The sequence below is a fragment of the Nerophis ophidion genome, linkage group LG14, assembly GCF_033978795.1.
Source record: "Nerophis ophidion isolate RoL-2023_Sa linkage group LG14, RoL_Noph_v1.0, whole genome shotgun sequence".
NCBI classification, from domain to species: Eukaryota; Metazoa; Chordata; class Actinopteri; order Syngnathiformes; family Syngnathidae; genus Nerophis; species Nerophis ophidion.
In genome coordinates, this window is record NC_084624.1 from 45,160,667 (window position 1) to 45,181,807 (window position 21,141).

Genomic DNA, 21,141 nt, shown 5'->3' on the forward strand with positions numbered 1-21,141 from the left:
TCTCTAAATTTGTCTTTCTGAAAGTTATAAGAAGCAAAGTAAAAAAATAAATGAATTTATTTAAACAAGTGAAGACCAAGTCTTTAAAATATTTTCTTGGATTTTCAAGTTCTATTTGAGTTTTATTTCTCTTACAATTAAAAATGTCGAGCAAAGCGAGACCAGCTTGATAGTAAATAAATCAAATTTAAAAAATAGAGGCAGCTCACTGGTAAGTGCTGCTATTTGAGCTATTTTTAGAACAGGCCAGCGGGCGACTCATCTGGTGACCCCTGATCTAAACTGTAATCCTGATATATTTTTCATTTATAGAGAATATCTGTTTTAATTTAAATTATATTAATTACTTTTAAATATTTAAAATCTAATACATTTATATGTAAATATAAGACATTTATAGGCAATTATAACCAATGATAAACGACAACTATAGACAACAAACATTTTTTGCATGTTTAAACATGATTGAAAAATATTGTAATATGTATGTGTGTGTATGTATACATAAATATATATATATAATACAATTAAATTGTATATAAATGTATACATGTGTAAATAAATTTATTCTTAACATTTTATATTATTTGGTATATTTTTAGATTAATTAAAAAAATACAAATAACATGTTTTTAAATAGATATAATTCAAAATAATAAGAAACATTTTTCTATTTGACAAATGAATAAAAATATTAATACACATACAATTAAAATAATTACAACATTTTATAACTAAACTTTTTATATTGTGAAAAATAATACAGATGTGAATAAAATGCATTTGAAGATATATAATTTAGATATATAATTAAAATTAAAAAGTGTATTTTCAAAACATTTTAAAAGTATAAGTAACATATATTTAAATGTATACAACTAAAAATAATGATGATTACAAAACTTTAAAATGTTGTTATATTTGAAAAAAAATTGTAAATATATTTAAACTTATAGAATTAAAATAGTCAAATCTAATCATATACCACTTTGTGCCTGTCATAAATACACCGACTCTGTGGAAAAACTCTAAACATCTAAAATGAAGGTGAAATTGGTTATTTCTATTTCTAACTCAAAAATAGTTACATTGTTTTGTCTTACCAGGCACTTTTCTCTTTGCTTATCTTAAACAATATAGAAAAAAAATACATATTTTTTATATATATATATATATATTTTAAGGTAGAATGTGTTATTTCTATTTCTAATTGAAAATAGTTTACAGACATTTACAACAGTATTTTCTTCATCATCAACTGTTATATATATATATATATATATATATATATATATATATATATAGTATATATATATATATATATATATATATATATATATATACATATATATATACACACATATTTATATATAAATGTATGTGTATATATGTATATTTATATGTGTGTATATATATATGTATGTTTATATATGTATGTTTATATATATAGACATATATATTCACATACATATATATGTATGTGTATATATATATGTATGTTTATATATATATATACATTCACATACATATATATGTATGTGTATATATATGTATGTTTATATATATATACATATATACATATAAATATATATATATGTATATATATATAAACATACATATATATACACATACATATATATGTATGTGAATATATATGTCTATATATATGTATATATATAAACATACATATATATGTATGTATGTGTATACATACAGATGTATATGTGGATATATATATATATATATATATATATATACATATACACATACATATATGTATATATGTATGTATGTATAAAGATGGTGATGAGAGCTTGTTAACATTTAGCCAGGCATCCGAATGAACACCCATAACGCGTCACGACCCTGCAGCTTACAGGAAGAAGCCATCAGGCTGCGTTATCAGCGCCACAGGAAGCAGGCACCAACAATGCATTCATCCTTAACCAGTGGTAGGGGTGGGGTGGGTGAGGGGGGGGGGGGGGGGGCTGCAGGAACACATGGCGAGGCCAGCTGTGCCTCTTGGGGTTACATCACCGGCTTGAAAGTGTCTGAGCATCGCTGGGTTCGCAGCACATCTGCGCCCAGCCAAGCCACGGCAGTAGGTCAAGCTGCAGGAATTCCGGAGGCGGGAGATGTGACGTAACCATTAGCATAGAAGACAGACAACAAAGCAGGAAGTTGAGCGGGGCTGAAACTTTACAAACCTCCTTCCTTATCGGAGATGTTTCCCTCTGACCCTCTCCCTCTGTGACTCTCTCTGCAGGCTGAGAGCGATGTGGCGTCCCTGAACCGCAGGATCCAACTGGTGGAGGAGGAGCTGGACCGGGCCCAGGAGAGGCTGGCCACGGCCCTGCAGAAGCTGGAGGAGGCCGAGAAGATGGCAGATGAAAGCGAAAGGTGACGGAAGGATCTTTTTGTTTTAATTTTTTTTATATCAAGCGACTTAGCCATAAGGAAGAGTTCCGCTTTTTCACATTTCACTTTCTGTTGTAGCATTTCCATTTGTCGGCTATACTTTGGGTGGGTAATTAATTGATATCTATTCGTCCATCTCTTTGTCAATATTGACATTTTCATTACAGGAAAAAAAATAAAAATGTCCCTCAGGGACAAAATAAACAAAAAATAAAAGTACTTGCACAAACTCACCCCTCTGTAAGCATTTAGCTTTTCTGGATAACACTTAATTGACTTGTAAAGTTCAAAGTTAAAGTACCAATGATAGTCACACACACATTAGGTGTGGCGGAATTATTCACTGCATTTTGACCCATCACCTATTGATCCACACCCTGGGAGGTGAGGGGAGCAGTGAGCAGCAGCAGTGGCCGCACCCGGGAATTATTTTTGGGCTGCAGAATCATTTATTTATTTATTTATTATTATTATTCTTTTTAATTAAATCAACATAAAAAACACAAGATACACCTGTATCTTGTGTACCGGGCCACAGTTCGATTGGTACCGGGCCGCAGAATAATTTTTTATTATTTATTTATTTTTTTAAATGTATTATTATTTTATTTTATTATTTTTTTTCTATTAAATCAACATAAAAAACACAAGATACCATGGCTCGATTCATATCGGGCCGCAGAATAATTTTTTTTATTTTTATTTTTTTTTTTTTAATGTATTTATTTAAACACAATTGTAATTAAATCAACATAAAAAACACAAGATACACTTGTATCTTGTGTACCGGGCCACAGTTCGATTGGTACCGGGCCGGAGAATAATTTTTTATTATCTATTTAGTTTTTTAAATGTATTGTTTTTTTTTTAATTAAATCAACATAAAAAACACAAGATACCATGGCTTGATTCACACCGGGCCGCAGAATAATTTTTTATTATTTATTTATTTTTTTAAATGTATTTATTTAAAAAAAAATTGTAATTAAATCAACATAAAAAACGCAAGATACACCTGTATCTTGTGTACCGGGCCACAGTTCGATTGGTACCGGGCCGCAGAATAATTTTTTATTATTTATTTATTTTTTTAAATGTATTATTTTTTTAAATTTTTTTTTTTTATTAAATCAACATAAAAAACACAAAATACCATGGCTCGATTCACACCGGGCCGCAGAAGAATTTTTTATTATTTATTTATTTTTTTAAATGTATTTATTTAAAAAAAATTGTAATTAAATCAACATAAAAAACACAAGATACACTTGTATCTTGTGTACCGGGCCACAGTTCGATTGGTACCGGGCCGCAGAATAAATTTTTATTATTTATCTATTTTTTTAAATTTATTATTTTTATTTATTTATTTATTTTAATTAAATCAACATAAAAAACAGAAGATACACTTGTATCTTGTGTACCGGGCCATGGCTCGATTCATACCGGGCCGCAGAATAATTTTTTATTATTTATTTATTTTTTAAATGTATTTATTTAAAAAAAAATTGTAATTAAATCAACATAAAAAACACAAGATACACTTGTATCTTGTGTTGGCTCGATTGGTACGGGGCCGCAGAAGAATTTTTTATAATTTATCTAATTTTTTAAATTTATTTATTTATTTATTTTATTAAATCAACATAAAAAACACAAGATACACTTGTACCGGGCCGCAGAAGAATTTTTTATTATTTATCTAATTTTTTAAATTTATTTATTTTATTAAATCAACATAAAAAACACAAGATACACTTGTATCTTGTGTACCGGGCCGCAGAAGAATTTTGTATTATTATTATTTTTTTTCAAATTTATTTATTTATGTATTTTTTTAATTTTTTTTATTAAATCAACATAAAAAACACAAGATACACTTGTATCTTGTGTACCGGGCCGCAAAATAATTTTTTATCAATTTTTATTTTTTATTAAATCAACATAAAAAACACAAGACACGCTTGCAATTAGTGCACCAACCCAAAAAACCTCCCTTTTTCATGACAAAAAAAAAAAAAAAGAACCCCCCCCCCACTCTCCCCGCCGCCGCGGGACAAATTATCAAGCATTGACCGGTCCGCAGCTACAAAAAGGTTGGGGACCACTGGTTTAAAGCATCCAGCGGGGCATCACAACAAAATTAGGCATAATAATGTGTTAATTCCACCACTATATATATCGGTATCGGTTGATATCGGAATCGGTATTTAAGAGTTGGACAATATCGGATACTGGCAAAAAAAAGCCATTATCGGACATCTCTATACAGAACTACCAAATTCCGGAGGGCCCGCCTCGGGAAAAACTTTATCCCTAAACAGCAGGCCCGACTGACCTGTCTCACAGGCCTGTAAATGTGTTGGTCATGTATGATGTCTTTTTGTAAGTTTTGTTCGTGATGTGTAATGTCTATTGTTTAAATGAGTTGATTTAATTTGGAAAACTTTATTACATTATTTAAAGCAGTGGTCCCCAACCACTTGGCTCAATTGGTATCGGGCCGCAGAATTTTTTTTTTTTTTTTTTTTTAATTAAATCAACATAAAAAACACAAGATACACTTGTATCTTGTGTACCGGGTTGCAGAAAAATGATTTGTTTATTTATTTATTTTTTTTAATTATTTTTTTTATTAAATCGACATAAATAACACAAGATACACTTACAATTAGTGCACTAACCCAAAAAAACTCGCTTTTTCATGACAAAAAAAAAAAAATCCAGCGGGGCATCACAACAAAATTAGGCATAATAATGTGTCAATTCCATGACTGTATAAATCAGTATCGGTTGATATCGGAATCGGTATTTAAGAGTTGGACAATATCGGTAAAAAATCCATTATCGGACTTCTTTATACAGAACTATCAGGACCCGCCTCGGGAAAAACTTTATCCCTAAACAGCAGGCCCGACAGACCTGTCTCACAAGCCTGTAAATGTGTTGGTCATGTATGATGTCTTTTTGTTAGTTTTGTTCGTGATGTGTAATGTCTATTGTTTAAATGAGTTGATTTAATTTGGAAAACTTTATTACATTATTTAAAGCAGTGGTCCCCAACCACCGGGCTCAATTGGTACCGGGCCGCAGAAGAATTTTTTTTTTTTTTTTTTTAATTAAATCAACATAAAAAACACAAGATACACTTGTATCTTGTGTACCGGGCCGCAGAAAAATTATTTGTTTATTTATTTATTTTTTTATTTTTTTATTTTTTTTTTAAATCAATATAAAAACCACAAGATACACTTACAGTTAGTGCACCAACCCAAAAAAACTCGCTTTTTCATGACAACAAAAAAAAAAAATCCAGCGGGGCATCACAACAAAATTAGGCATAATAATGTGTCAATTCCATGACTGTATAAATCAGTATCGGTTGATATCGGAATCGGTGTTTAAGAGTTGGACAATATCGGATATCGGTAAAAAATCCATTATCGGACTTCTTTATCCGGAACTATTAAATTCCGGAGGGCCCGCCTCGGGAAAAGCCTTATCCCTGCAGCTATAGCCACCCTAAACTGCTGACAAGCCTTGGTCAAGTATAATGTCTTTTTGATATTTTTCTTCGTGACGTGTAATGTCTATTGTTTAAATGTACGGCAGTGAAAATGAATCTTAAATCTAAATAACATGCGACCTGCATCTCTGTGGTCCTACAGAGGCATGAAAGTGGTGGAGAACCGTGCCATGAAAGACGAGGAGAAGATGGAGATCCAGGAGCTGCAACTCAAAGAGGCCAAACACATTGCCGAGGAGTCCGACCGCAAATACGAGGAGGTCGGCACATTCCCACCAAGCCTTGCCAAGCGCCGGACAGGAGGAAGCTAATTGTGTTGTCTGCTTCCCAGGTGGCTCGTAAGATGGTGATCCTTGAGAGCGACCTGGAGAGAGCAGAGGAGAGAGCGGAGGTGGCAGAATTGTAAGATATTAGAACTTCTTTATACGTTTATGTGTCCCGACGGAGCCAATCACGGTGACTTGTGTCTTTTGCCAACAGGAAGTGTGGCGACCTGGAAGAAGAGCTGAAGAACGTCACCAACAACTTGAAGTCTCTGGAGGCCCAGTCTGACAAGGCAAGTTGTTTATCCCTAGGTTCCAGTACATTCCATTGCAGAGCCAGATAAGATTACTGTCAGGTTCAAACATCCATGACATCTATTAAACAAGACAAGAAGCAAGGAATTAAACAGAGACAGAATTCAATTTTGCTCAATTCGAGGAGAGACCTGTCGACCTGTAACCTGTTACAGTGTCACCCACGCTCTGGCGAAAAAGATTGTACGGCACCTGTTTTTATTTGGACTTTCCCTGTTTGCATAACAGCAGCTGTCAGATAAAATTACTGTCAGGTTCATACATCGATGACATCTATTAAAGAAGACAAAAAGCAAGGAAATAAACAGACAGATTTAAATTTGGCTCAATTTGAGGAGAGACATGTCAACCTGTAACCTCTTACAGTTTCACCCACGCTCTGGCGAGAGATTGTACGCCACCTCTTTTTGTTTGGACTTTCCTTGTTTACATAACAGCTGTCAGATTAAATTACGTTCAGGTTCAAACATCGATGACATCTATTAAACAAGACAAGTAGCAAGGAAATAAACAAGAACAGAATTCAATTTTGCTCAATTTGAGGAGGGACGTGTCGACCTGCAACCTCTTACAGTGTCACCCACGCTCTGGCGAAAGATTGTACGCCACCTCTTTTTATTTGGACTTTCCCTGTTTACATAACAGCAGCTGTCAGATAAAATTACTGTCAGGGTCATGCATCGATGACATCTATTAAACAAGACAAAAAGCAAGGAAATAAACAGACAGATTTAAATTTGGCTCAATTTGAGGAGAGACGTGTCGACCTGTAACCTCTTACAGTGTCACCCACGCTCTAGCGAAAGATTGTACGCCACCTCTTTTTATTTGGACGTTCCCTGTTTGCACAACAGCAGCTGTCAGATTAAATTACGGTCAGGTTCAAACATCGATGACATCTATTAAACAAGACAAGTAGCAAGGAAATAAACAAGAACAGAATTCAATTTTGCTCAATTTGAGGAGAGACGTGTCGACCTGCAACCTCTTAGAGTTTCACCCACGCTCTAGCGAAAGATTGTACGCCACCTGTTTTGATTTGGACTTTCCCTGTTTACATAACATCAGCTGTCAGATAAAATTACTGTCAGGTTCAAACATCGATGACATCTGGAAATAAACAGACTGATTTAAATTTGGCTCAATTTGAGGAGAGATGTGTCGACCTGTAACCTCTTAGAGTGTCACCCACGCTCTGGCGAAGGATTGTACGCCACCTCTTTTTATTTGGACTTTCCCTGTTTGCATAACAACAGCCGTCAGATAAAATTACTGCCAGGTTCAAACATCGATGACATCTATTAAACAAGACAGGAAAGTTCAATTACCAATGATTGTCACACACATACTAGCTGTGGCGAAATTATTCTCTGCATTTGACCCATCACCCTTGATCACCCCCTGGGGGGTGAGGGGAACAGTGGGCAGCAGCGGTGCCGCGCCCGGTAATCATTTATGGTGATTTACCTCATAATAAACAGACAGATTTAAATTTGGCTCAATTTGAGGAGAGACGTGTCGACCTGTAACCTCTTACAGTGTCACCCACGCTCTGGCGAAGGATTGTACGCCACCTCTTTTTATTTGGACTTTCCCCGTTTACAAAACAACAGCTGTTTCTAAAGGAATGGGGGGTATGTAAACAGCCATTGTTTTCGGTCACATTAACACAAAAGAAAAAGATGCATCGGGCTTGGACTGGTCCTGGATCGAGCTTGGGCAGGTCTTGGATCAAAATAGATAACCCCTCCCGTCTCTTCACAATGGAATTTTACTAGGCTTAGTACAACAGAGACAGCTGTCGGACGTTTATTGGCATAAGGAAAACATCTGTTAGGTATTTTAACATAAAAGCGTTTGATTGTGAGGCATTAAAAGCAACAAAATGCAACGGGTCCATCAGACCTACAAACTGCTGGCTGAGTAACAACAATATGAACGTTGCACAAGGGTTGAACAAGAAGTTAGTTGGACAGATATCCTTTTTTTACGTTTTGTAAGTGGCTTCCACCATTCTTCTCTTAGGGCTCCGCTGCCGCGTTCTAGAATAATTATGTTCTGATTCCACCATTTCTGGTAACCGTCCTGCGCTTGTGTCTCTTCTGTTCTCTAGTACTCGGAGAAGGAAGACAGGTATGAGGAGGAAATCAAGGTCCTGAATGACAGACTTAAGGAGGTAAGGGAATGTTCCAGTCTTCTTTTTTTAGTATTTTTTTAGACTTTTCTGGACTACGGTTCTAAGTGATGCTCCTTGTCTCAACAAACCCCGATCTTCTCCCAACTCTCACAAAGGCGGAAACCCGTGCAGAATTCTCAGAAAGATCAGTGGCCAAGCTGGAAAAGACCATAGATGACCTGGAAGGTACGATTCTCCTTTTTGTCTTTTCCTCTATAAGTTGTCATCACTTTTTTTTCCCCCCTCCGAACCTGACCTGTCTTTCCTTCTTTTTTCCTCCGCCTTTCCTCCTTGATCTCCTTCTCCTATCCTGCCCTCTCACCTGCAGACGAACTGTACAATCAGAAGCTGAAGTACAAGGCTATCAGCGAGGAGCTGGACCATGCCCTCAATGATATGACCTCCTTGTAAAATCCCCTTTTTAGGCTGCTCGGCTTTCACTTTCAATCTCCTTGCCTGGTGGGAAGCTCTTTTCTCTCTCTTATAGCTTCCCCCCCCCCCCTTCCCCTGACCCTCAAAGCGCAATAAAGATTCTTCCATTTTACTCGTTCCCTGGTCTTGCTTCGCTTCTCGCACTCCTTTCTTGACTTGATTCCGTCAACCTTACTTGAGTCTTTAGAATATCATTGACTTTTGTGATATTGCATTTTTATGCATCTGACACCGTCTTTTTTTGAATTGCAGAGAATTTATCGCATGCAAAAGAGGAAAACGTAGGAATGCACCAAGTCCTGGACCAAACACTGCAGGAGCTCAATAGCTTGTAAACACGCACAAGAAGAAGCGTCAAAGATTCAGTATATCCTGCCATTCTTTTTTTTTTTTTAGCCTAAAAACAACACATCTAGTCATTTTTATATATTTATGGTTCATTATTTTCTCCCCCCTTTTTTTATAATGGTTTTGGGTCCATATTAAATTTCGGTGCACAAATAAACACAAATAAAACCTGACAATGATGACAATCACGCGGCTTGTTTTATTATCAGATATTGTATTATACTTTGAAGAGGTAATTTATGGTTGGTTGCTTTGTTGGGTCTGCTTCTGTCTCTGGCCAGCGGACGATGGCGTGGAACACCGCAGAGGCCACCACAGTGGATATGTTTCTTTTACTTTTTATTCATAGCTGTATGTAGAAGTGTCTGCTTGTATCTGCTGCTTTAATGTCTTTAATGTCCTCTGTGTTCTTTGATGTTTGATGTTTCCCTCTTACACACATGGAAGAGGGATGTGTGCTATGGCTATGAGTTGTTGTTTTTTTCCCTTGGCCTCAGTCTGCACCCCCTCTCCAGGGCCCAGGCTAAGACCGATTTTTAAATTTTATTTTAATCTTCTATCCTGTTCTGTCTCCCTTTAATGTTTGTCTGATCTTGAATGGGATTGTGCTGAAAATTGTAATTTTCCTGAAGGAACTCTCCTGACGGAATAAATAAAGTACTATCTAATCTAATCTAATCTAATCTAAACTTCAGTTTGGAAGCGAACGCATCATAAGTACTTCTAAATGCACTGTGTGAAGGGGTATTATTAGTTCAACTAAAGACTTGATTATTCAACAGGCTCAGTGCTAACCTCAAGAGAGCTTCATGTTGACAAAATATTGTAGGCTGTTATTGTTCATAATAAGCATGGGGTTATTAAGACACTATAGGTCAAAGTGTGATGTGTTCAAACTTTTTCCATGGACGGACCCTTGCTGAAAAATGGATAGATAGATAGTACTTTATTTATTCCGTCAGCAGAGTTCCTTCAGGAAAATTACAATTTTCAGCACAATCCCATTCAAGATCAGACAAACATTAAAGGGAGACAGAACAGGATCGCTGACGGGTCTGCCGGCTTCCAGCGCCCCTTACAAAAAAAGATGAGATACAGGTAAACAAGGGGGGGGGGGAAAAAATAGAAGATTGAAATAAAATAAAAAAAAATCGGTCTTAGCCTGGGCCCTGGAGAGGGGGTGCAGACTGAGGCCAAGGGAAAAAAAACAACTCATAGCCATAGTACACATCCCTCTTACATGTGTGTAAGAGGGAAACATCAAAGAACACATAGGACATCAAAGACATTAAAGCAGCAGATACAACCAGACACTTCTACATACATCCATCCATCCATTTTCTACCGCTTATTCCCTTTCGGGGTCGCGGGGGGTGCTGGCGCCTATCTCAGCTACAATACAGCTATGAATAAAAAGTAAAAGAAACATATCCACTGTGGTGGCCTCTGCGGTGTTCCACGCAGTCGTCCGCTGGGCTGGAGGGAGGATGGCCAGAGACAGGAGCAGACCCAACAAAGCACCAAGACAGCCGACTCCACTCTCGGCCAGTGTCCAGTCCGCATGGATGAGCGATGATACGTCCAAGGTGACTGAGGTGTCCGACACCTGCTCACCCAGCCAAGACACCGCGAAGCCTCTCCGTCCCAGCGCTCAGTGCTAGCTCCGCAGTCCTGTCCCCCTCATCCGCATCTCCTCCAGTCCCTCCAAAGCGACTCCGGTGTGGCAGAGACCCAGCAGCTGGTCTCCATGGCCAAAAGGCTCCCGGGAGGCAGATCCAGAAGTCCACAAAAAAAGCACCACAGAGGTCACGAAAGTGGCACCCCTTGTCACACAGTCCCAAAGGGTCCCGGACCAAAAGGCAAAAAAATATAATAAGACATGAAAACAAGAGGGAAACACAAAAGGATGACACAAGAGCACAGAGCTCCTGCCAACAGCAGCCACTACAGCAGCGCCATCTTGGAGAAAAAAAAATGAAAAAAAAATGGTACATTTTGTGCATTAATGGAGATATTTGTATATTTTTTTAAGGGCTTTATAGGCTCCATTCATTAAATATTTAGAATGCATTAAATAAAAATAACATCCATCGTCATGTCTTTCATAATGATTGGGAACGATAGGCAAAATGATTTTTTTAAACCCTGAATTTGTGGCATCTTTTTCAGAAAGCTGCAATGTTTTGAGGCTTACTTATTTTTAAAGATACTAAAACCAATCCATTGGAGGTCAATGTATGCAAAGCTAACTGAACATAACATCTATAACAGGGGTCCTCTAACCTTTTGACTCAAGGGAACGCATTGGGTTAAAATAATTTGGCTGGCGCCTATCTCAGCTTCAATCGGGCGGAAGGCAGGGTACACCCTGGACAAGTCGCCACTTCATCAGAGGGCCAACACAGAGAGACAGACAACATTCACACACTAGGGCCATTTTCCATCCATCCATCCATTTTCTACCGCTTTTCCCTTTTGGGGTCGCGGGGGGTGCTGGCGACTATCTCAGCTTCAATCGAGTGGAAGGCAGGGTACACCCTGGACAAGTCGCCACTTCATCAGAGGGCCAACACAGAGAGACAGACAACATTCACACACTAGGGCCATTTTCCATCCATCCATCCATTTTCTACCGCTTTTCCCTTTTGGGGTCGCGGGGGGTGCTGGCGCCTATCTCAGCTTCAATCGGGCGGAAGGCGGGGTACACCCTGGACAAGTCGCCACCTCATCGCAGGGCCAACACAGAGAGACAGACAACATTCACACACTAGGGCCAATTTCCATCCATCCATCCATTTTCTACCGCTTATTCCCTTTTGGGGTTGCGGGAGGTGCTGGCGCCTATCTCAGCTTCAATCGGGCGGAAGGTAGGGTACTCCCTGGACAAGTCGCCACCTCATCACAGGGCCAACACAGATAGACAGACAACATTCACACACTAGGGCCAATTTAGTGTTGCCAATCAACCTATCCCCAGGTGCATGTCTTTGGAAGTGGGAGGAAGCCGGAGTACCCGGAGGGAACCCACGCATTCACGGGGAGAACATGCAAACTCCACACAGAAAGATCCCGAGCCTGGAATTGAACCCAGGACTGCAGGACCTTCGTATTGTGAGGCATACGCACTAACCCCTCTGCCACCGTGCGTGCATATTTATATTTATATATATATATATATATATATATATATATATATATATATATATATATATATACACACACACACACACAAACCCCGTTTCCATACGAGTTGGGAAATTGTGTTAGATGTAAATATAAACCGAATACAATGATTTGCAAACCTTTTGAACCCATATTCAGTTGAATATGCTACAAAGACAACATATTTGATGTTCAAACTCATAAACTTTATTGTTTTTTGCAAATAATACTTAACTTAGAATTTCATGGCTGCAACACGTGCCAAAGTAGTTGGGAAAGGGCATGTTCACCACTGTGTTACATCACCTTTTCTTTTAACAACACTCAATAAACGTTCGGGAACTGAGGAAACTAATTGTTGAAGCTTTGAAAGTGGAATTCTTTCCCATTCTTGCTTTATGTACAGCTTCAGTCGTTAGAAAGTCTGGGGTCTTGTTGTCATATTTTACACTTCATAATGCACCACACATTTTCCATGGGAGACAGGTCAGGACTGCAGGCGGGCCAGGAAAGTACCCGCACTCTTATACTACGAAGCCACGCTGTTGTAACACATGGCTTGGCATTGTTTTGCTGAAATAAGCAGGGGCGTCCATGATAACGTTGCTTGGATGACAACATATGTTGTTCCAAAACCTGTATGGACCTTTCAGCATTAATGGTGCCTTCACAGATGTGTAAGTTACCCATGCCTTGGCCACTAATACACCCCCATACCATCACAGATGCTGGCTTTTGAACTTTGCGCCTATAACAATCCGGATGGTTATTATTTTTCTCTTTGTTCCGGAGGACAAAACGTCCACAGTTTCCAAATTAATTTGAAATGTGGACTCGGCGTTCCTGTGTGTTGTTGATTAATGGCTTTCGCTTTGCATAGTAGAGTTTTAACTTGCACTTACAGATGTAGCGACCAACTGTAGTTACTGACAGTGGTTTTATGAAGTGTTCCTGAGCACATGTGGTGATATCCTTTACACACTGATGTCGGTTTTTGATGCAGGTACGCCTGATGGATCGATGGTCTGTAATATCATTGCTTACATGCAGTGATTTCTCCAGATTCTCTGAACCTTTAGATGATTTTAAGGACCGTAGATGGTAAAATCCTTAAATTCCTTGCAACAGCTTGTTGAGAAATGTTGTTCTAGAACTGTTCGACAATTTGCTTACAAATTGGTGACCCTCGCCCATCCTTGTTTGTGAATTACTTAGCATTTCATGGAAGCTGCTTTTATACATAGTGGATCTAACATAATAGTGTGAGAGTCCAGTCCATATTGGATCCAACATAATAGAGTGAGAGTCCAGTCCATAGTGGATCTAACATAATAGTGAGAGTCCAGTCCATAGTGGATCTAACATAATAGAGTGAGAGTCCAGTCCATAGTGGATCTAACATAATAGTGAGAGTCCAGTCCATAGTGGATCTAACATAATAGTGTGAGAGTTCAGTCCATAGTGGATCTAACATAATAGTGTGAGAGCCCAGTCCATAGTGGATCTAACATAATAGTGAGAGTCCACTCCATAGTGGATCTAACATAATAGTGAGAGCCCAGTCCATAGTGGATCTAACATAATAGTGAGAGTCCAGTCCATAGTGGATCTAACATAATAGTGTGAGAGTCCAGTCCATAGTGGATCTAACATAATAGTGAGAGTCCAGTCCATAGTGGATCTAACATAAGGGTGAGAGTCCAGTTCTTAGTGAGGTCAAGGCTACTATAAAACAAGGAAACAATGTGACTCTATGGGTCTTACTTCATGTTTAGAGGGCTCTGATTTGGTAATAAACATTTAAAATACTTTAAACCACAGATGTCAAACTCAAAGCCCGGGGGCCAGTTCTGGCCCGCCACATCATTCTCTGTGACCTGCGAAAGCCTGGAAAAAATAGTTTTCAATAAAACACTTATATATATATTTTTTTTTACTAAATGTATTTTTTCTTTTTATTATGTTGTTTGATTTTGTCTTGAAAAAAATGCATATTTTAAACTTTAATATTATCTAATCATGCCAAAATATTACATACTGTATAGCAAAACTGTTTTTGCGAGATTAAAAAAAATAGTTGAATATCATCAATCAATCAATCAATGTTTATTTATATAGCCCCAAATCACAAATGTCTCAAAGGACTGCACAAATCATTACGACTACAACATCCTCGGAAGAACCCACAAAAGGGCAAGGAAAACTCACACCCAGTGGGCAGGGAGAATTCACATTCAGTGGGACGCCAGTGACAATGCTGACTATGAGAAACCTTGGAGAGGACCTCAGATGTGGGCAACCCCCCCCCCCCTCTAGGGGACCGAAAGCAATGGATGTCGAGCGGGTCTAACATGATACTGTGAAAGTTCAATCCATAGTGGCTCCAACACAGCAGTAAGAGTCCCGTCCACAGGAAACCATCTCAAGCGGATCAGCAGCGTAGAGATGTCCCCAACCGATACAGGCGAGCGGTCCATCCTGGGTCCCGACGAGCGGTCCATCCTGGGTCTCGACTCTGGACAGTTAGTACTTCATCCATGGTCATCAAGGGAGGGGGGGACATAGGAGAAAGAAAAGAAGCGGCAGATCAACTGGTCTAAAAAGGAGGTCTATTTAAAGGCTAGAGTATACAGATGAGTTTTAAGATGAGACTTAAATGCTTCTACTGAGGTAGCATCTCGAACTGTTACCGGGAGGGCATTCCAGAGTACTGGAGCCCGAACGGAAAACGCTCTATAGCCCGCAGACTTTTTTTGAGCTCTAGGAATCACTAATAAGCCGGAGTCTTTTGAACGCAGATTTCTTGCCGGGACATATGGTACAATACAATCAGCAAGATAGGATGGAGCTAGACCGTGTAGTATTTTATACGTAAGTAGTAAAACCTTAAAGTCACATCTTAAGTGCACAGGAAGCCAGTGCAGGTGAGCCAGTACAGGCGTAATATGATCAAACTTTCTTGTTCTTGTCAAAAGTCTAGCAGCCGCATTTTGTACCAACTGTAATCTTTTAATGCTAGACATGGGGAGACCCGAAAATAATACGTTACAGTAATCGAGACGAGACGTAACAAACGCATGGATAATGATCTCGGCGTCTTTAGTGGACAAAATGGAGCGAATTTTAGCGATATTACAGAGATGAAAGAAGGCCGTTTTAGTAACGCTTTTAATGTGTGACTCAAAGGAGAGAGTTGGGTCGAAGATAATACCCAGATTTTTTACAGAGTCACCTTGTTTTATTATTTGGTTGTCAAATGTTAAAGTTGTATTATTAAATAGAGGTCGGTGTCTAGCAGGACCGATAATCAGCATTTCCGTTTTTTTGGCATTAAGTTGCAAAAAGTTAGCGGACATCCATTGTTTAATTTCATTAAGACACGCTTCCAACTGACTACAATCCGGCGTGTTGGTCAGCTTTAGGGGCATGTAAAGTTGGGTGTCATCAGCATAGCTGTGAAAGCTAATACCGTATTTGCGTATGACGTCACCTAGCGGCAGCATGTAGATGCTGAAGAGTACAGGGCCAAGGACCGAACCCTGGGGAACTCCACACGTTACCTTAACATAATCCGAGGTCACATTGTTATGGGAGACACACTGCATCCTATCAGTAAGATAAGAGTTAAACCATGACAGGGCTGAGTCTGACATACCAATTCGTATTTTGATACGCTCTAATAAAATATTATGATCGACGGTATCGAAAGCAGCGCTAAGATCGAGGAGCAGCAACATAGATGACGCATCAGAGTCCATCGTTAGCAATAGATCATTAGTCAATTTTGCGAGGGCTGTCTCAGTCGAGTGATTTGCCCTGCAATATCTGCTTGTCATCTTTATTTATTACTTTAAAGCAAGTTATACAAAAAAAAATCTAATCAAATTTAAATGCATTTTGATTAGTTATGAATAATCACAGGCTATTCCGCATGCATAATGTAAATTAATTTTAAAAAAACGGTCCTCTGAAAGCTGCAATTACTGCGATGTGGTCCTCAATAAAAATGAGTTTGACACCCCTGCCTTGAACAGTTTTATGCTTTAACTATTAACATATTTGATTTATTAACAATTATCCTACTTCGCGGTTAGGCCCGGAACCAATTATCCTCGATAAACAAAAGACAACCCCATGCCCCCCGTACTTGTATACTCTGCCTCTCGCATAGCTGGGCCAGACTCCAGCTCACCCTTGACCCCCATGACAAAAAACACTATAGATAATGATGGTAGCTTAAAGTTTATCTCAGTTGACTTGCTATCATATCCATAAATCATATCACCTTACATAAGTGTGTTAAGAGCGTCCGCCCTGAGATCGGTAGGTCGCGAGTTCAAACCCCGGCCGAGTCATACCAAAGACTATAAAAAATGGACCGATTACCTCCCTGCTTGGCACTCAGCATCAAGGGTTGGAATTGGGGGTTATATCACCAAAAATAATTCCTGAGCGCGGCCACCACTGCTGCTCACTGCTCCCCTCACCTCCCAGATGGTGGAACAAGGGTGGGTCAAATGCAGAGTGTAATTTCCCCACACCTAGTGTGTGTGAGACTATCAGTGGTGCTGTCGACGTATTTGTTTAATCTGGAGCCGGGAGATGTTTAAAGAGGACACAATGCATGAATGAATGAATGAATGAATGGTTTATTTTGAGCCATGCAAACAAAACAAAAGAATGACACAAAATACAAAAAAATATATATATATACATTATTTTTACACCTACATAGAAAACATTACATGGGACTAATCTTTTGTAGATGTCAAGATTGGCTCAAAAGGGAGTGGGAAGAAGTAAACTTATTTGGTCCCACCCCTATACATATACAATATATATATACACAATATCCATCCATCCATTTTCTACCGCTTATTCCCTTTCGGGGTCGTGGGGGGCGCTGGCGCCTATCTCAGCTACAATCGGGCGGAAGGCAGGGTACACACTGGACAAGTCGCCACCTCATCGCAGGGCCAACACAGATAGACAGACAACATTCACACTCACATTCACACACTAGGGACCATTTAGTGTTGCCAATCAACCTATCCCCAGGTGCATGTCTTTGGAAGTGGGAGGAAGCCGGAGTACCCGGAGGGAACCCACGCATTCACGGGGAGAACATGCAAACTCCACACAGAAAGATCCCCAGCCTGGATTTGAACCCAGGACTGCAGGAACTTCGTATTGTGAGGCAGACGCACTAACCCCTCTGCCACCGTGAAGCCCTTATCCATACATAATACAATAATACATATAATGTAATTCAATTCAGTGTTTGCTGCATAGATGCTATATATTATCTACATATAATACATTTAAATTCACACACACTTACATATATACATATGCACACACACATGCATACACAACACACACATATATGTACACACACATATACAATCTATATACACACATATACATATATATATATATATATACACACACATTTACATACATATATATATACACACATATACATACATACATACATATACATACATACATACATACATATATATATATACACATATACATATACATATATATATATATATATATATATGTATATACATACATATACACACATATACATACATATACATATACATATATATATACACATATACATACATACATAATCACATACATACACACGCATATACCCAAAATACACACACACACACACCTATATAAATACTATATATATATAATAGTATATATAATATACACTTTTATCAACAGTTTAAACAGTTTATTAACATAAACTTAAAATCAGAAGTATTTATTCCCTATTGGATTTAATTCTAATATAATTTGTCTGAGCGCTATCTGTCCCTGGTAGCATTCAACACGGCGACTTACACAGCACTCTTACAATATATATATCACAGAGTATAAATACTGTATGCAATGAGGTGTTTGCTTTCAGACGTGGAATCTTCCTCCTGCCTTCTCCTTCCTGGACTTTGATTGATTGATTGTGTTGCGTGTCGCGAACTTCGAAGCCAGACCGAATGGACGAAGGAGGCAGGCTTAAATCCAGACAGTAATCACAAAAAACAAGTGTGCGTCTGGAACACGCGGCAGGTGAAAATAATACGTTACCATGGTGACCAAACTAACTCACGGGTGCACAAACAATAACAAAGGGAGTCCAAACTAACAGAAAACACAAACAGACCCAAAAATCCGATCACGACAGATTGATTGAACTTTTATTAGTAGATTGCACAGTACGGTACATATTCCGTACAATTTTCCACTAAATGGCAACACCCGAATACGTTTTTCAACTTGTTTAAGTCGGGGTCCACGTAAATCAATTCATGACTCCGACTTTATATCTGGTGTTGTCCTTCAGACCTCGGCAAAGAAGCCACGTCAACAATTAAGTTAAAAGTTAAAGTACCAATAATGGTCACACACACACAAGGTGTGGCGAAATTATTCTCTGCATTTGACCCATCGCCCTTTGATCACTCCCTGGGAGGTGAGGGGAGCAGTGAGCAGCGGCAGTGGCCGTGCCCGGGAATCATTTTTGCTGATTTAACCCCCAAGTCCAACCCAGTGTCATAGTCTTTGGTATGACTCGTGGCAAGAATGTGGGCGATAAGAGTGAATGTGCGGAGACATGAACGTGGACCCAGTTTCAACTGAAACTCAGAACACATGATTAGTAGCACAGCCTATTCTGAGCATATCTTTACCAGTGGCGGACCGTGCGTTTCCCACCTAGGCCTTCAGTGATGTCCGACTTCAAAGGTTACCTCTCAAAATACCATCATTGATGTCACCACATGACCATTGCTGGAAAAATACTATACAGGAACACATTTACGCACTACTGGCAATTGTATAAAACGGGTTATTTTCTGGCGCGATTAAAAATCAATAAACCAATCCATCCATTTTCTACCGCTTATTCCTGTTATGATCCGCTTCCCGGATCACATTCTTATTTTGGTGTTTTGAGACCTTTAGTGTTTTTTGATTGTTTTGGACTCTTCCAGTTCAGAGTTGTGCACTTCCTTGTTTGTTCCGTTACCATGGTTTGGTATTAGTTCCACCAGCTACTTGTTTTTGACTCGCACCTATTACTTCCCTATTTAAGCCTGCCTTCTCCCTTTGTTCAGTCTGGATTTTCTGTTTGCGGAAAGCAACATTCACGAGGCATCACTTTTAAACTGTGTTTTCTATGCTAAGTTTCACCTTAGCTTCCGTGCGCTCGGCACGTCGTACATGTGGACTCTTTGACTAAGTGCTAAGTATTAGCTTTAGCTTCCCGTTCATTTTGTCTGTTTTTTACCAGTGTTATCTTTTTGTAGATTAAACCCAGCTCTTACCTGCTACTCCTGTCCCGTCTGGTCCTCTTGCATCTTGGGGTGACAACTCGCGCATCACTATGCGCTACACTCGTGATAATTCCCTTTGCGGTCGCGGAGGGCGCTGGTGCCTGCCTCGGCTACAATCGGGCGGGAGGCGGAGTACACCCTGGATAAGTCACCATCTCATCGCAGATCAATAAACCCGCATCTGCAATTAAAACATATCTTATGTGGTACTGTCAAAATTAAAATTGCAAAAAACATATTAAACGTCAAAAAATATCAATCATCAATCAATGTTTACTTATATAGCCCTAAATCACTAGTGTCTCAAAGGGCTGCACAAACCACAACGACATCCTCGGTAGGCCCACATAAGGGCAAGGAAAACTCACACCCAGTGGGACGTCGGTGACAATGATGACCCAGTGGGAAATAAAATATCCGAACTCACATTTCATCGCCAGGACAGCTGTGCTAGCTTCCGGGGTTGGCCGACATCCTCTCACAAGATGTAGTTTTTCTTTAAATATCCTTCTTGAAAATGGCTTTGCAAATATATGTGTTGTCTTGTCTAATCATAAAAGATGCAAACGAGGCGTGTTGGCTGAGTTAGGATAGGATAGGAAAAGATTGGTCTTTATTGTCTTTGCACAAGTACAACACAAACCCGTTCAATCAATCAATCAATCAATCAATCAATCAATGTTTACTTATATAGCCCTAAATCACTAGTGTCTCAAAGGGCTGCACAAACCACTACGACATCCTCGGTAGGCCCACATAAGGGCAAGGAAAACTCACACCCAGTGGGACATCGGTGACAATAATGACCCAGTGGGACGTCGGTGACAATGATGACTATGAGAACCTTGGAGAGGAGGAAAGCAATGGATGTCGAGCGGGTCTAACATGATACTGTGAAAGTTGAATCCACAATGGATCCAACACAGTCGCGAGAGTCCAGTCCAAAGCGGATCCAACACAGCAGCGAGAGTCCCGTTCACAGCGGAGCCAGCAGGAAACCATCCCAAGCGGAGGCGGATCAGCAGCGCAGAGATGTCCCCAGCCGATACACAGGCAAGCAGTACATGGCCACTGGATCGGACCGGACCCCCTCCACAAGGGAGAGTGGGACATAGAAGAAAAAGAAAAGAAACGGCAGATCAA

At 39.1% G+C, this 21,141-nt stretch overlaps 1 protein-coding gene across 2 annotated transcripts in view; it reads left to right on the plus strand.

Moving 5' to 3' along the window:
* Positions 1-9,666, plus strand: part of LOC133568741 (tropomyosin alpha-1 chain-like) — a 35,337-nt gene extending 25,671 nt beyond the window's left edge. The window contains exons 3-9 of one of the 2 annotated variants that reach the window (XM_061920851.1): positions 2,267-2,400; positions 6,087-6,204; positions 6,276-6,346; positions 6,425-6,500; positions 8,636-8,698; positions 8,815-8,884; positions 9,383-9,666. In XM_061920851.1, the coding sequence (XP_061776835.1) occupies positions 2,267-2,400; positions 6,087-6,204; positions 6,276-6,346; positions 6,425-6,500; positions 8,636-8,698; positions 8,815-8,884; positions 9,383-9,465 (615 nt within the window). In that variant the 3' untranslated portion in view covers positions 9,466-9,666. Of the gene's footprint in view, positions 1-2,266; positions 2,401-6,086; positions 6,205-6,275; positions 6,347-6,424; positions 6,501-8,635; positions 8,699-8,814; positions 8,885-9,026; positions 9,243-9,382 lie in introns of those variants that run through there. The other variant, XM_061920850.1, reaches the window with a different exon arrangement.
* Positions 9,667-21,141: the final 11,475 nt, after the last annotated feature.